Genomic DNA, 17,769 nt, shown 5'->3' on the forward strand with positions numbered 1-17,769 from the left:
TGCTTAGACTTGTGTATTCCATCTATTTGAGGAACAGTGTAGATTCATTCCCAGCACATTGTAGCCTACACAATCGATATCGTTTCTGATCCCTGGCTGAAATAAGCACCACATTTTGCTTATATAGCATCCCCACAACCCATCTTCCTACACACCACTGTTAGATCCCAGCCATCATCAAACATGGTTCCCCACTTTTCCAGAACAGAACTTGCCATTAACCAATCTGAATTCACTTCCACTAGTGACAGCTATGAAGCCTGTGGATGTTAGAGAGATGTCACAGATGCACATTATGTCAGCAAACAGAAGGAAACTATAAAGGTAACTCACAGAGCTTTATTTAAGGCTTCAGAAAAGGAGCAAGCAGTAGAGGTGTGATGAGACCCTTATCCCACGAGACGAGACAGGAGACTGGGTTCAGGAGACAAGATGAGATTTTTAGAAATTTTAAAAGAAATCCTCAATGATGGAAAATATAGGGGAAAATAATATTTTATTTAACTGAAAAACAGAAAAGGCAAAAACATGTAGGTGCATTTTGAAATCAACTTGTGCTTTATGAAATGAAACTTATTTTTTTATTAAATTATATGCAGCAATAAACAACAAGTAAGAGCTGCACTATTCTGGATAAATTGAGAATCATTATATATATATAATGTGTGTGTGTGTGTGTGTGTGTGTGTGTGTGTGTATATATATATATATATATATATATATTGGATATCACGATATTCTCATGATTGTGAAGGAATTTTTTTTGACTAGTGGTTCTCTCAAAATGGTCATTTTTTAATTATATTAAAAAAAGAGATACATATCTACAAAGTTAATTTTTTTAAAAAAAAGAAATCAACGAAGGAGTCATTGTCCCAATTCATAAAGACATTTTTCACTACTGCAATCTCCTGAATGAACTTCAACGAACAAATACTTTTTTAAACGGGCAGTTGTCGCCACCTGGTGGAAGATGATACACTTTACACTTACACGTGTTAAGATACTTTCGTTTTGATCGCTACTGTAGAGAAATGTTTATACCCAAACTGTACCTTTATCCCAGTACTTGTTGCTTAAGTCATAATAGACATAACCGAATCGTTGTAATTCAGGAATAAGATCGTATGTGTGTGTTTGAACTGAGATCGTGATCTTAATGTAAACACTGCAAAATGTTTTACAAGGTTATCGCGAGACCTCGTCACATCCCTAGCAAGCAGTGATCACAGGTGAGATAATGAGCTGATAATCTTTTATCTGAACAGTCACTGAGGCTTTCCTTTCCAGGTTGTGGCTGGTCCCTTGTGCTTCGTTAAGACAGAAGATGATGGCTGATGACTGGAATGGGTTGGTGAACAGGTAAGGAGCCAGGTAAGTTAATACACTTGTGTAAACAACAAAACCAGAGTCTGAGGTGGCGAAGCAGTGGCTTTATACTTGATTGGTGCTGACAGGTGAAGTGCATCAGAATTCTGCTGATTGTGAATGAGTGGATGAAAGCTGAAGTATCTGGTGTGACTGATGACTCTGTGACACTTTAATTTTATATGAGTCCTTATCAGTACGACGACAGATACACGTTGAAGTTTTGTGTCAGTACGTCGGTCTCCTTTATCCAGAAGCAGAAAGTGTTGCATGGACCACAACATATACTGGCTGCAAATATATGATATTAGATATGAAATACTCGTTGGTTTATAGTCTTATAAGAATTTTTGCTTCATCCTGTGGCGTTTGCTCTAATTTAAGAAGAGAAGTAGTCTACATACATTTTAAAGCAAATCAATGTGAGTTCTAGATATTAGCAATTATGAATGAAAGCATGAAAGAAATGTATTTAAGCATCTTCAATACTACTACTATTACTACTACTAATAGTAACAATAGTAATATTGTATCATTCAAATGTAATGTTTAGTTGAATCTAGTGTTGAATTTCCAATGATAGGCAGTAAGCATATAAAATGAAAAAATAAATGTAATAAAAATAAAACACTATGGACTGTCAGTGTAGAGTAAACAATATTACTAAAAGTAGATTAAAAAAGTTTGTCAAGATAAGTTTTATTTTGGCATGAGAACATCTTGACAGAAAGTGTGTAGTAGTTTAAAAGCTTTAAAGTTTGAAAGTTTTGATTAGTTTTGCCTTTGAAGCCGTTTTAAGTTTTAAATAATATTTGAAACAAACCCCCCTTAATCTCAACTGAACAAAAGTACTTATGCTAAATGTATATGAAAACATTCACTATGTCTATATGCTAATGTTTTTAGGGTAATACCTGGCTAGATGGTTATCTGACTACTTCTTATAGGATTGAGGTAGTCTATTAAACAGTGGACGTGTGACTGTCATACAGACTGTTTTCCTCTTGTTCATCTTTGACTACAGCCACTATAGAGTGGGAACATCTTCCAAACTGATTCATATCAGTGTGGATTTACACACAGGTGCATTCTTATCTACCAAGTAAATAACACTGACATCCACATTTGATAAACAAAACATCTTGAAATTCAAACATGTTGTGCTGGATTTGTGTGCTGCATATAATCAAATTACTATTTCAACCTGAACAATATGCAAACTTCGGATTCTAATTCTCTTCAGGGAGATTCAGCAGAATGTAATTTGTTTGCAGGGACATAAAATGAGCTTATAGGAGGTTACTAAGCTTATCTCCACCTAATCAATGTTTGATCATAACTATCTGAACTTTATGACTTGCTGTATGAATGTGGTCTCAAACAAAACATATAGTGTATAGAGAATTTTTCATACCTGAAATGTGAAGGAAACATTTTTATTGCATCTCTTAGGTATAAGTTAAAGGTATGGAAATTTCCAATTCAATTCTTTGTCACGTGAGAACCTCACTAGCGTGATTTGTTGGTCGGTGTGTCCATGTAAACACAAACAAATCTAGAGTTCTAGCATTCATGAATGTAGATATTTTGTTTTCATGTAATTTGCATCTCTTTGCAAATTTATAAAGTAGGTTTCATGAAACTGACCCACTCTAAATATTTAATGTTTGAAAACTGACAGATATCCTCTTCACAGCTATATGATAATGTAGTATATGAGAGCATTCACTTCATGAAAATATGCGTTTATTGTGGTACATCCATAAAGAAGATGAGAAATTAATTCCTGGTTTTAATATAACCAAGCTCTTTCTGAGTATTTAATAGGTTTACGTTCTGAAAGATGGACTGCTTGATAATAAGAGTTTTTTTTCTGATGTTGATCATTGTCTTATAAGGAAATCGGAGGGGAGGAGCCAAGACTTCAACTGATTCTACAACTAAATGAAATCACCTTGAAACCTCTTTTACTTGATCTTACGCCCTCACAGAGACAAAGACGCTTCTGAAGGGACTGGCATATTAACAGGGTAAAGAAATCTATTAATTAATCATTTTCTGTAATTTACAGATTTTATTAGATACTGTATTTTATTAGATACTGACAACATTTATGATTTTTTGGTGTAGCTGATATTATTTGCTTATTATAAATTGTGTATTTTACCTTTTTTTTTTACTCTTTTTGTTAATTATTTGTAGTTACTAAATTATGAAAATGACTATGAAATTGTACTGAAATAGTATGCACAATAAAAAATAGGGTTCCTGGTTGGAAAGAATAAATGTGCAGATATCTTGTGTCAGAAATGTACAAAACAAAGTTAAAGTCAGAGAGTCAAAGTAATAATTTTGTTTTTCTTTCAGGGCACAATGTTTAATTCGTTGTGGCTCATTCTCATATTGGGTATGAAGAAGATCTTAAAGGATTTTAGTATGTTATTGAAGTTTAAGAAGTATGTTATAGATGCCCATATTGTGTTTTATAATTCATACAGATTTTGGAAATGTACCTCCAGTCGAATTGTTTCTGAGGTTGATGAATGGTATCGGTTTTTGTTCTGGACGAGTGGAGGTTCTTCATGATGGTCAGTGGGGAACAGTGTGTGATGATGGATGGGATCAAACCGATGCTGCAGTGGTGTGTAAAGAACTGAATTGTGGGAATGTGATTGAGGCAAAGAGTGCTGCTTATTTTGGACCAGGTGCAGGACCAGTATGGATGGGTGATGTACAGTGTACTGGGACTGAGGCTTCACTTGTGAGCTGTACATCAACAAAATGGGGAATACAGTGAGCATTTAAAAGATGCTGGAGTCACCTGTAACAGTGAGTTATGCAAAATCCACTAGCCAATTTTCTATTGGTATTTTCTCAAACTCAGATGATTGGCCTCCCAAGTGAGACCCCATATGTCGTTCGACGTAACTCGTGGTTACCGACAGATAGGTACGGAAGTTCTAAGTGGCCATGCATTATTTATTTATTTTCTAGTTATTACGACTTAATTTTCTCATCTCGACATAACGAAAGTTGTTTTCATGACATGACAGTTATCACGACATGACAGTTTTTACTGTTGCTAGAGTAACAAACTCAGCTTCGACAGGATCAGCACTCTTACTGTAGCCTATATTTCAGCAAATTTTGCTTCGCCTAGGTAATAACGTCTACAATAGATAAATGCTGATCCCAGTTGATTTTTCCAGGGACAGTACACCAAGCGTTTTGTTTTTGTAATTTACATTTCAAAACAACACCACAAACACTTCAGAAGGACGCAGAACTATTCTTAGATCTTTTAGAGCTGCTTGGATTAAACTCACTTTTAATTTTCCCTTTATTTGAAATTAAATTATAATTTGTAATTTTTAGTAGTCATTATTTTCTGTGACGGATATCATGTGCGTTACAAGCTTCTGTTTGAAAAGAGCGTTCATGTGTAAGTGTACTGTAGGCTATGTGTAGTACAACATTATAGAACATTACTGAATTAAAGTAGCCTATGCACTTTACATATACATCACATTTCATCAATATGATTAACAAAGATTAATAATAGGAAAAAGAGGCACATCACAAATTGTTAAGATAACGAGAAAATGAAATTGTTATAACGAGAAAACAAAGGGAAAAAATGATAATGCATGGCCGCTTAGAACTTCCGTAGATAGGGGACCATTTTACCCTCACAAAAGGTTTTAGAAATAGACATTACAAAAAGGCAGGAGAAGTACCAAGTACAAATTATGGCTGTATTGTTAAAGCTGCAGTAGGTAACTTTTGTAAAAATGTAATTTTTTTTTTTTACATATTTGTTTAACCTGTCATTATGTCCTGACAGTAGAATACGAGACAGATAATCTGTGAAAAAATCAAGCTCCTCTGGCTCCTCCCAGTGATCCTATTGCCATTTGCAGAAATACATCGCTCCCATTAAGAAACAACCAATCAGGTACATCACTAGGGTACATCTATAATAAGTGTTTATATTCAGACTATTTTAGATTGCTTCAGGGGTACCGCGGCGGAGTAACCCAGTACCTTTGTGATTCTTCATAGACATAAACAGAGAGAAGTAGCTCCGGCTACGATGTTCTTCCGCAAGACGCAAGCAGTTCTGTTTATTAACCGCTAGAGCGTCAAAAGTTCCCTACCGCAGCTTTAAACAATGTATTATATGCAAAATAACTAGTGCAATTATATTTTTATAGAAATAGTTTACTGTGCTAAGTACAGTAACAATGTTAGTTAGTTTACAGTGTAATAGCTAGAATAGTGTGTAGTCTGTGCAAAATATGAGTAGTGCAAATATACAGTACAGACCAAAAGTTTGGACACACCTTCTCATTCAAAGCGTTTTCTTTATTTTCATGACTATGAAAATTGTAGATTCACACTGAAGGCATCAAGGGCTATTTGACCAAGAAGGAGAGTGATGGGGTGCTGCGCCAGATGACCTGGCCTCCACAGTCACCTGACCTGAACCCGATCGAGATGGTTTAGGGGTGAGCTGGACCGCAGACAGAAGGCAAAAGGGCCAACAAGTGCTAAGCATCTCTCGGGGAACTCCTTCAAGACTGTTGGAAGACCATTTCAGGTGAATACCTCTTGAAGCTCATCAAGAGAAGCCAAGAGTGTGCAAAGCAGGAATCAAAGCAAAAGGTGCCTACTTTGAAGAACCTACAATATTACATATTCTCACACTTTTTTGTTATGTATATAACTCCATATATAATTCCACATGTGTTAATTCATAGTTCTGATGCCTTCAGTGTGAATCTACAATTTTCATAGTCATGAATATAAAGAAAACTCTTTGAATGAGAAGGTGTGTCCAAACTTTTGGTCTGTACTGTATGTATGTAAAGTACTGTGACCAGTGCAGTAAAAGAGGAGGTGCAGGTTAGATTGGTGGTGTGGAGTTCAGAAGTGTCACAGCTTGGGGGAAGAAGCTCTTCCTGAGCCTACTAGTTCGAGAGCGTAGGCTCCTGTACAGCGATAGAATTCAACAATGATCCTGGGATTCAGTTGGACCCCATTACAGAAGTTGTACCCGGTTTTAAACACAACAGGACTGTTAAGAATGATCTCAATTACATCCCATTTTCATTTATGTTTTCCTGACAAAATGCAATGACTAGATTCCATTATGACAGATCATTCTTCCTTATCAATGTTTGACTACAAAGCAATTGTCAGAAATATTGTGGTGAAGGCCAATATTGGAGTAAATGTCAATAATCCAGATATCAAGAATAAGCTTCCGGACATGGTAAGGTTCATGTTAACTTTTATTAAACAATATTTGCAATCACAATAGGTAATAGATAAATGAATAAATATAAAGATAACGTTTAAACCTTTTGATAAAGTGAAAGGACAGTCTGATGAGCAGGTGTTTCACCAGCAGAGAGCAGCCACAGGTTTGTACACTAGGAGGTGTTGGGAGTCTCTTGCATGTAAGATGTATGTAAATATTAATGCATTGCTGATTTTAATTATAAACCTGTTATATTCACAGGCAGGGCTGATGCATGCCTTGAGAACCAGAAAGTCATACAGTAAGAGTGGCAAGAAGGAGTGAGATTTATTTATTTATTTAATTTTATTTTGGACATTCGTTTAGACTTATTATTACACTAATATTACCATGTTATGACATAGTTAGTTATTCTAAATCTAAACCGCCACACCCCGCCTGCACCTTAGAGCAGCATCAGCAGTCTACATGCAAAACACCCTGAAGTACATGTAAAAGTGCCTTCAAAATCTGAATACGATTTTGGCTGTTGGTAATGACAAATGAGTTTTAAAGCCCAACAGGTGCTTCTGAAAGATAGGCTAATATTAAGTGTTAAAGCATGTGGCTCACCTTAGTGCATGCATAGATTTATTAATTAATGTTTATAATATTTATAACTGGTATGAAGAGCTGTGCACCTCTTGCACACTATCCAAAATCTAATTAAAACTAATGCTAATCTTTCTGTTGCTTCACTCTATACAATACTGAAAACTCTATAAATGGAAAATAAATATAATGTCCTGGAACAACGTGGAATAACTTAGAATTGTATTTATTAATTCATTTTTATTCATTCATTAATTTATTTACTAGAATTGTCAAGAAATTTGATTAATCAGCTTTACTCTGGAAACATTTGTTTATGTAATGAAATGTAACACCATACAAATTAATACACAATTAAGCAAGTTATGTAACTTTATTTTAGGAGGGTGGTTTATAAATATATTAAATATATTAAATCCGAAGCAAAGAAACATTTAACATGTAAATAAAATCATTTTTACATTTTTATTTTCCTTTCACTTCCAACCAATGAACATAATTAAACAATGGTCAGCGACAAAGAAGCATCAACGCATGTGAAATGATTACAGACTTTCATTGTCACTGTCCTGCTGCAACCTAAACAGATATTCTAAATAGTATGTTTTATTTCATATGCTGTAAAATATATTAAACCTTTTTATTATATCATTTTATACTACATACTAAATCTCTAGTATATAATATAAAATGTAAGACCATTTTAGTATATAATTCTTAGTATTAAATTTGGATAAAAGCGTCTGCTAAATGTCTAAATGTAAATATAAACACTTCTTCATCATCAGGATGATTCTGCAAGAGCAGTTGAGTTGTTCTGTTGAATTTGTCATGAAAGGTAATTTCTTCTATGGCTCCTGTCGAAATAACAGACCTGCAACAATTTGAATGAAGATCTGACGTTCTATATTCAAGTTGTATCTTTAAAATAAGCCCATTCAGAAAGAGTTTACAAACCTGTCAGGGATCAAATAAGTTTTTCTTTTCCTGAAACACTTGCTCATTCAACTGCGTTCTCCACTTGACAGAGAAATTTCCATGATTTTTGAGCTCTTCTTTGATCTGTGCAATTCAGATGAATAATACAACAGGCACTCAATGACAACAATAGACAAATGAATAAAAATGTCATTGATTTATAAATATGTGTTACTTTGTCCAGTAGTTGTGCCATGTATGAAGGGTCATTGGGGTTTACATCAGAGTCAGCGTTCACCTTAATCCTGAGCACATTTTTAATCTCTGTAAAAGAGAGATATTGTTTAAAGCAAATCTTCATATGGTGATAATATCCCATGTATTGTAACATTATTACAGCGAAGTTGCCTATTTGATTATGTGATATTGTTTTTGTACCTATATTATTTTATGTTTGCATAGAAATATATTTGGTTAATATTTGCAAATGCAAAGAACTATGGAAGCCTGTTTCAGGCACGGAGTTTCGGAATCGAATTTAGAAATGTAAACTCAGACCCGAGGGGGGAAAAACCAGAATTGCAAAATATAGACTCAGAATTCTGCCTTTTTATCGCAGTTCTGAGTTTGTATCTAGCAATTCTAAAAATTTTCGACAGAATTTTGAGTTTACATGTAGCTTCTTCTTTTTTTTACTTGCAATGTTTTTTCAGTTCCTACTTTTTTCTCAGAATAGAGAAAGATAGAAACTAAGAGTGAAGCGCAGCACTGTGTTAAATTACACATGAACAGCTCATGATTCAGAGTTTATATCTAGTAATTCAGACTAGAATTTTGTATTTATTTTGTGGGTGGAAAAAAAATCTGAAATGTGAGATATAAACGGTAAGAATTGTAAAAGACAAAATAAAAACAAGCATGCTTCCATAGAGGACTGATGTACTGTATGGGTTTGGACATGGACGCACCTTTGCAGATGATTCCTGCATCATATGCATGAATGCATTGATGGTTTCCCCACCCACCAAACTGGCATTTCCTTAGGTTTGACTCGTCACCTTTGCATCTGAGTGAATCCATCCATATTGGCCCATCACCAGCCCCAAAATATGCACTTCCCAAGGGCTCTACATTCCCACCACAGCCCAGCTCTCTACAAAGCACTAAACCATCTGCGATATCCCAGCTGTTGTGGCACACAGTTCCCCACCGGCCGTCATGATACACCTGCACTGTGCCCTGACACATGTTGTTCGTATTCACCAACCGTACCTCTAAAAAGAAGTCAGAAGAGTTCCTGATCCATCTCTATGCATACATTTATAATAGACAATGATAATTTAATGTATTTGAATAATTAATTAACAGAATTTAATTACAGTAGGTCTGCATGATTCATTGAAATAAAACCAAAATTATGATATGATATGATGTGATTATCAAAACACAAAGGCTGCAATTTAAATAGATAAAATATGTGCTGGTGTTTCAAAATGAAGCGCAACACAGTTTTCATTTATACACAAGCAGCTCATAATTCAAATGTATTATTATTATTCTTTTCTTTACAGTGAAATATTACAATTACTGTTATTTTAGTATCACTGAGATATTTTTATAGTTAATAATAATAACAATGCATAATTTGTTTTATTTTTATATCTTGCTTTCATTTTAATCTAAGTAAAAAAAATATTTTTGTTAGCTTTTGCTTTTTTATTTTCTGCATAGTTTTTTATTAATTTGTAATTCATTTTTATTATTAGTTATTTTATGTAAACTAAGTTAAACTTAATGAAAATGAGAAATGGTTTTATTTTCTAGCTGAAATTTTATTTTGTTTCAGTTAAAATTCATTCACAGTTTTTAAAGTTCATAGTTTTAGTTAACTATAATAACCCTGATTACACTAGTAATATTTATAATTTTGTCTTTTTTTTACTCTGTAGGTTTTTTTTTTTTTTACTTTTGTATGTAATGAATTTCACCAAATCCAGTTGCAATTTATAATATTGAATAATTGTCAGATTAAAATTAATACAGCCCTAAATAAAATGATAAAGTTCCCATACATGGATTTATATTTTGAAAATATATACATGTAAAAAAAAAAAAAAAAAGAAAAAAAGTAAGAAAATGTTGTCAGGAAGTTCACCTCGGCAGACAACTCCTGCATCGTTTGCATGATCACAGTTATGAACTCCCCATCCGTTTGACCCACAGTCCTTTAATGTTGACTCAGTGCCTGTACATTTCACATCATCCATCCATATTGGTCCAACACCGCTTCCAAAAGCACCTTGGTTTACCTCCACTGGAGTTCCACAGCCCAGCTCTCTACAGACGACTTGGGCGTCAGTCATATCCCAGCTGTCTCCACAGACACTTCCCCACTGATTGTTTCTAAGAACCTCCACCCTTCCAGAACAAATGCTGTCTCCATCTACCAATCTCACTTCTGAGAGACAGAGTAAGTGACAACACATTTCAGAAGGCATTCATGTAAGAATAACTGTATATACAACATTTATATATAAGTAGATTTGTTCATTTTAAACCTCTTTTTGTTTGAATTTACCTCCGCAGATGACTCCAGCGTCCTGTGAATGTGTACAGAGGCTGCTTACAGGCGCAGAATTAATGCAGTCCTTCAGTGAGGACTCACTGCCGGTACACTGGACAATATCCATCATTATTGACCCTGTACCGATCCCAAAATAAGCTGAGGTGTATGTCCCTGAAAGAGGACCACAGCCGAGTTCTCGGCACAGCACAATACCGTCCAGTGGATCCCAATCGTTGTGACATATTGTTCCCCATTCTCCAGTATTACGAACCTGCACTGTACCTTGACAAATGCTTTGGCTGTTTACCAGTTTCACCTCTGAAAGAAGAAAAATTCAGATGAAATCACATTGCATTTGATGTGTTGTCTTGGCGTAATCATCGTAGTTCTCTGTTTGTCGCTCACACTTACCTCTGCAGACCACTCCTGCGTCATTGTTGTGTGAACTCTTTTTCTCATTGCCTGAAAGACAACTTTTCAGGGAGATTTCATTTCCCGAGCATGTGGTATCATACCACCATGCCGTACCTGAACCCTTCCCAAAAGCAGACCCACCATTGACACTCCGTGCACTTCCACAGTCCATCTGTTTGCAGATCACATCTCCTCCCAACACATTCCAGCCTTTGTCCAAAACAGTTCCCCACCCAAGACGTTCAAAGACGACCTCCACCCTTCCGGAGCAAGTGTTTGGTCCATCCTCAAGCCTATACTCTAAAAAAGAGAAAGGAGGATGTTTGAGGATTTTAATAAAAAATGGAGACCTGAATGTGACTGCCCCGAATCCAATTAAAAAATACCTTGCGCACAGGCTGTGATGCATATATTTTAACTTTTTAAAATAAATGTACATGCAATTTAATATGTTATGTATGCACTCCTCCCGGGCTGGTGCAGTTTCGTGATTTTTGTAAAATAACCGCTTTTCAAATTAAAGTGTTTATGTTTAATATGTTGCAGACTCATTTACTGGTACTAAATAATCAAATAATATCAGGCTTGTTTTTTTAAGCTGCAGTTGCTTATTTGTCTTGCTTGGGTTGGCAACAGTGATTACTGATTGTAGCGTTGTTTTTCTGAGAAACAAGTATGTGAATTTAAAGGGTTACTCCACCCAAAAACGAATATGTTGTCATCAATCACTTACCTCTATGTCGTTCCAAACCCTTAAAAGCTTAATTCGTCTTCAGAACGCAATTTAAGATATTTTGGAAGATAACAAGGAGGCTTGAGACTGTCCTATAGACTGCCAAATAAATAACAGTGTCAAGGTCAAATTATGTTATTTCTGTGTTAATCTCTTAACGTAAATGTGTTTATCAACATGAAAACAAAGTTTTGTTCAAGTCGTTGTTTACTTCATAAATTTTTCACTCCATGAAAAAGAGTTGGTACGCATGGTTTATAATGTCCATACAGTGCATACATATTTACGGCAAGTTTATTTTTTATAGATCCCGATGTGTGCGAAAAAAAAATATGTACGCAATTTCTATGCCTATTTTGTGCGTACGCAACGTTTATAAATGAGACCCCTGTTCTTTCTTTAAAACGTTTTTGTATGTTCATATATTTATATAACAAAATATATACAAATTCATACCTAAATAGGACATAGTAGTATACTTAAAGTATGATGTAAAGCTCACGTAAAGAAAACTCATGAGTATACTTGCAGTATAAAATTACTAAACTAGTAGTTTACTGAGACTATACTTCAAAGTGTACAAAGTATTTAATATGTAAACTGTCAGAATACATATAAGTTCACTTTTAGTATAATTGAAGTACAAACTACAAACATAGAGGTAATTTACTTGTTTACTCAATGTTTGCTACTGTTACACTTAAAGGGGGGGTGAAATGCTATTTCATGCATACTGAGTTTTTTACACTGTTAAAGAGTTGGATTCCCATGCTAAACATGGACAAAGTTTCAAAAATTAAGTTGTACGTTTGAAGGAGTATTTTTGTTCCAAAAAACCTCTTCCGGTTTGTCACAAGTTTCGGAAAGTTTTTTTCGAGTATGGCTCTGTGTGACGTTAGATGGAGCGGAATTTCCTTATATGGGTCCTAAGTGCGCGCTCTTCTGCCGGAAGAGCGCACGCTCCCGTATAGCAGAGCAGAGAGAGGCTGTGCACAGACAATCACTGATCAGAGCGAGAGCGTCGCGAAAAGTCACAAAAAAAGTGTGTTTTTGGTTGCCAGGGCAAGACAACCCTGCACAGATTACCAAAAGAGAAACAGCATTGAGGGACCAGTGGATGGAGTTTATTTTTACAGAGCATCAACGGAGTTGTGCAAGTGTTTTTGTTTGTTCCTTGCATTTCGGATTGCACATCGTTTATTTCTTAAGGATAATGCAGTCCCAAATAAAAAGGGTCACAATCGTGTGTTGGAACCACATGCGGTGAGTTAAACTGCTTCAATTATCTCTGTGTTGTTAACTTAGCTATCAGCGCATAAGCACATCAAGTAAACAACATGCGATGTTGTCATCAAACTGCACTTTCCACATGTACAGCTTAAAAAAAAAAAAAAAGACGACATAAAGTGGAACTTAGTCATTTTCCAAAACCGCTTAGCAAATATATACAGTTTCAGTACATACCACATAGCATACCGCCTTTGCTGATGCTGCTCTTGTTAAATTTCAGCCTCTGGATCTGTGTCACAGCTTCAACATGCTCTCAACTCAAAAGCCTACTGGCGCTCGTGATTCTTTAGCTCCGCCCACACGTCACGCCTCCAGCCGGTCGTGTTTTTCCGGGAAAAATCATTACAGACTATCTTTCTCTTATAAATATAAAAAAAATAAAGACTTTTTGGAGTTATGAAGGATGCAGTACTACTCTATAGGTACTCAAGATTAACAGGATATTGAGTGAAAACGAGCATTTCACCCCCCCTTTAAAATATACTTTAAATATGCTTTTATATACAAGAAAGTGGGCCAATTTAGTCCCAATGAGTATTTAAACAGTACACTTACAAGTATACTACTAGAACACTTGATATTTGTATACTTGCTACATGAAGTATACTTAAACATATACTTGAACTTTACTTAAGTATACTTAATAGTGTTCCCGTAGCTCAATTGGTATCGCACTGCACTATGAAGCGCAAGGTTGGGGGTTCAATTCCCTGGGAATAACCTTTTTGGTTAGGGCCAGCCCTAGTGTAACAATTCCCAGTGTATTTCTTTGGTTTTGGTAATTACCTGAGCAAGTGACTCCAGCATCATCAGCATGTGTGTAAGAGGTCACTCCCCAACCGCTAAACACACAATCTTTCAGCAAACTCTCCCGACCAGTGCAACTGATGCCATCCATCCATACCGGACCTGTTCCCTGTCCAAAATAAGCATTGTAGTATGTAGCTATTGGGCTTCCACAGCCAAGTTCTTTACACACCACCGACGAGTCTTCGACATCCCAGGCGGAGTCGCAGAGAGTTCCCCACTGTCTGTTGTGGAAGATTTCCACTCTCCCTGAACACATGCCACTGCCGTCTTTTAACTTGAGGGTGTCTAAATGAAAAGTTCCATAAGTTCTTTCACTCTTAAAAATATACATTCTTTTTCACTCTTAAAATTAAAGATTCGTTATTGGAATCTAAAGTTCCACGAAGAACCTTTTAACATCCATGGAACCTTGCCATTTTACAAAAGTTCTTAAAATTTTTCACATTTTCTTCGCATTATGAAAAGTTGTTATTTTAAGAACTGTTGACTGAAAGGTTCTCTGGGGTACTTCAAAACGCTTCTTTCTCTGGAATCAAACTTTTATGTTTTTAAGAGTTTTCTTTAACATAGAATATTTTCATTCATTCCACAAAAGGGTTTTTATTGTGAAAAAAGCTTCTTTAGATTATTTAAATGTTCTCTATTCAAACTATTTACTGAAAGGTTCTTTGTAGAACCCTAAATCACTTTTTACAGAGCCCCACTTTTGGAACCTTTATTTTTAAGAGTCTTAGAATAATGCATGATTTTGATAATAATATGAATGTAACCTACAGTCACAGATGACTCCAGCATCTCTCTTGTGGTCACACACGTCGGTCTGGTTCCCCCAAATGCAGTCGAGCACCGAGCTCTCGTTACCGTAACAGTTTAGGTCATCCGTCAGCAGCGGTCCCGTACCTTCCCCAAAGAAAGCACTAGGCTGTATGGATACGAGAGGACCGCACCCTACCTCGTAGCAGACCAAGTTGCCTTCAGCGTTGTCCAGCCCTTCATCACAAATGGTGCCCCATTCACTGTCCTTGTAAATTTCAACCCTTCCGGAACAGGCATTATCACCTTCCACCAACCTCACCGGAACAAGCACACTTATCACTTTGGTTTTACTGACGCCTGCATTTAATACACTGTCTGTTTGAAAAACACAAGAAGGTTGAGGGGAGTTTAATTAATAAACAGAGTAATTAGTGTTCCAGGAAAACCCTATGTTGGGGTCCAGGTAAACTCAGATGTCCCACAAAGATAGTAAAACCTGAATCTTGTGGGAACTTTTTTCCTTTTTCTTATCTTTTTTTTGTTTTTTGTTTTTTGTTTTGGTTCCCATGAGGTAAACAGCTTGTAAATCAGACTAAATGACAAAATGTAACACTTTATTAGGGAATTAGCATTTAAAAATAAATAGTTTGTACAGTATAAAAATAATTTTGTATTTAAATGTGTTTCTCACCTAGAAGCAGAATGAAGCTCAGATAGAACAGCATAGTGACTGAAAAGAGAAGAAAGTTATCAGTAAGCAGCAAAAACTGAAAAATAACTAAAAACAACCTCAACAAGACCTAGATAATTCAGCAACTACTAAAGCTCAGTGATAAAAGAAACTTCAATAATGTGCAATTATTTTGGATTGAATGTTAATGGATCTTTATGGCCGATAATTCATTGATAATAGTCTATTTTTATTATACTGGATATAATTGGTTAAAAATATTGGTTAAAATTGGTTGTATAGAATTAATTTTCTCTCTCTCGCTCTCTCTCTCTCTCTCTCTCTCTCTCTCTCTCTATATATATATATAAATATATAATTAAACCAACTGAAATATATTGAATATTATTACTAAATAATTATTTAATTGATTTCAAAATAATCATGATTTTGAGTCTCTTTTTAAGATGTTTTGTAAGTTATGAGCTAATAATTTCAATAATTATATACAAAACGTCTTAAAAAGAGCATCAACGTCATGATTATTTTTAAATTGTGTGTCATGATGACGACATTCAACAAACAGAACATCATAAATTCATGATCAGTCAGTGCCTGACAAAAAGAAATCAAGACAGACAGAAAAAGAAATAAGCAATAATATGTTAAAACCTTTGGCTGTGACCCGTCTGGCTCTTCGTCGTGCAGTCCTCAAGAATGAGTGAACTTCTGTTCATAGAGGTGTTAAGACACCTTTGTTAAAAGGAAGCAGTATTAACCCCTTCCCTCCTCCTCTGACTGACCCACGCTGTTATTCACACACAGTGTCAGAAAGAAATAAGCTCATAATAACCCATTGGACCACTCTTAGGGAAGCATGTTAATTTAAATTAACTAATGTCAAGGTTTTTTGTGAATGAAAAAGCTGGAATTAATGAGCATGAACAAATTTAGCAATGTTTGATATAAATGAGTCAACAAAAGGAATGTTAAAAAAAATGCTGAATGCATTGTTTTATATCACTGCTACTGAAGGTTTTTTTTTTTTTCTTCTTCTTCTTTTTTAAGACTTAAGAGCAGGTCAGACACATTTGGCAATCAAATCTTGGTTTTACTATTCAAATAGCCTGAGAATATGAATGAAGGGCTTGCAAACTTGCTCCTTGTGTTTAAAGAATATGCAAAGAAGCATTCAAAGAAACTTTTGGATGATAGAAACATGCATGTGAGTGTACAGATGTTTTAAAACATGTCTTTATTTTGTAGTACTTTGTCTGCTAATATGTAATTTACAACTCTATATTGTTAACACTATTACACTTTATCACCTCAAAGATAAATACAGTATCAATTACCAACAAAGTTTTCATATCCAATTTAAAATTCAAATTTATTTATGTAATGTTTCCATACCACAAGTGGCCTTTCAGTAACTTACTTTAACGCCATTTTATTTGACATCTATTTTTCCTCAGCTGGCAACTACAGGTTTTAAGGCTAATCAATGCAAATCACTGCTTGACACATACATTTGTCTTGGTCTTGGTTTTCTTACAGTGTACATAAAGCACTGAATGAATGACAAATGGGAGAAGACGGAGACTGCTTGTAACAACTGAACTCATAAACATTAAAATTAAGCTCACAGAGGTTTGCATATAGTGCTATATGGTTGTTCAAGTTACAAAGGCTTATGAAAAACCCAATAGTTTGATTTTTCATCTGTTTGAAAAGTTTAGCAAATAATATTCCAGGATAGTGTTCCATTTAACTCTGAAAGCTACATATACTGAACTATAAATTTCCCTTGATGTTGGATTTTTAACTTGGAACCTTCCTAAATTTCCTTTCATTAATTTTCTATGACATCACACCAACTTCCAGGAAGATGTACATGGTTTTTCATAAACATTCAGGTTTAAACCAATGAAATACATCAGTGAAGGAAAGTTCCTGCATTAAATGAGAAGGTTGAGGTAAGACAAAGGTAAGAAGTCGAACAACATCTATGCTAGCATTGTAATTGTTTATTTTTACTTTGTCTTCCAAGCATCTGATGGAGATATGAGGCTGAAATAACCCACATCTGAATTCTGTGATCAGCAAGGGCTGTCAAAGTTCAGTAATGAAACAACTTTTTTCCCAGGGGAACAAGATATGAACAGTATGATACTAGGATATTGGATAATGCATGCTGCATTGTGAAAAGAAGAAAATACTAAAAATGAAGTTTAAAACAACATCAACAACAATGGGATACAGTTTTTTAACAGCAGTAGCCTATGCTGTCTTGTTGTCAATACCACATGACATGACAGCAACATATTTCTAATTTAGTCAGTGGCATCCAGTTATTTAAATAATTAAATTCTGATTAAAATCGTATTTTT

General features: G+C 35.1%; 1 protein-coding gene across 1 annotated transcript; it reads right to left on the reverse strand.

Annotated features, from left to right (window-relative positions):
* Positions 1–7,642: 7,642 nt before the first annotated feature.
* si:dkey-14d8.21 (deleted in malignant brain tumors 1 protein) lies at positions 7,643–16,105 on the reverse strand. The gene is made up of 11 exons (XM_052583078.1): positions 16,052–16,105; positions 15,401–15,439; positions 14,728–15,084; positions 13,930–14,238; positions 11,118–11,420; positions 10,719–11,024; positions 10,296–10,598; positions 9,109–9,414; positions 8,376–8,464; positions 8,180–8,284; positions 7,643–8,096 (listed from the first exon to the last, which is right to left on the reverse strand). Exons 2-10 carry the CDS (start codon positions 15,432–15,434, stop codon positions 8,183–8,185), a joined length of 2,109 nt encoding a protein of 702 aa, XP_052439038.1. The 5' UTR covers positions 15,435–15,439; positions 16,052–16,105; the 3' UTR covers positions 7,643–8,096; positions 8,180–8,182.
* Positions 16,106–17,769: the final 1,664 nt, after the last annotated feature.

The sequence above is a fragment of the Carassius gibelio genome, chromosome A4 (assembly GCF_023724105.1).
Source record: "Carassius gibelio isolate Cgi1373 ecotype wild population from Czech Republic chromosome A4, carGib1.2-hapl.c, whole genome shotgun sequence".
In the NCBI taxonomy this organism is placed as follows: Eukaryota; Metazoa; Chordata; class Actinopteri; order Cypriniformes; family Cyprinidae; genus Carassius; species Carassius gibelio.

Bases quoted from the DNA above. Each gene is read 5' to 3' on its own strand.
- si:dkey-14d8.21 (XM_052583078.1), bottom strand. From the start codon at position 15,434: ATGCTGTTCTATCTGAGCTTCATTCTGCTTCTAG. The intron at 9,415-10,295 runs GTGAACTTCCTG...ACTTCTTTTTAG, and splicing joins TGCAGGAGTTGTCTGCCGAG to AGGTACGGTTGGTGAATACG. The intron at 8,465-9,108 runs GTGCGTCCATGT...TCTCTTTTACAG, and splicing joins TGCAGGAATCATCTGCAAAG to AGATTAAAAATGTGCTCAGG.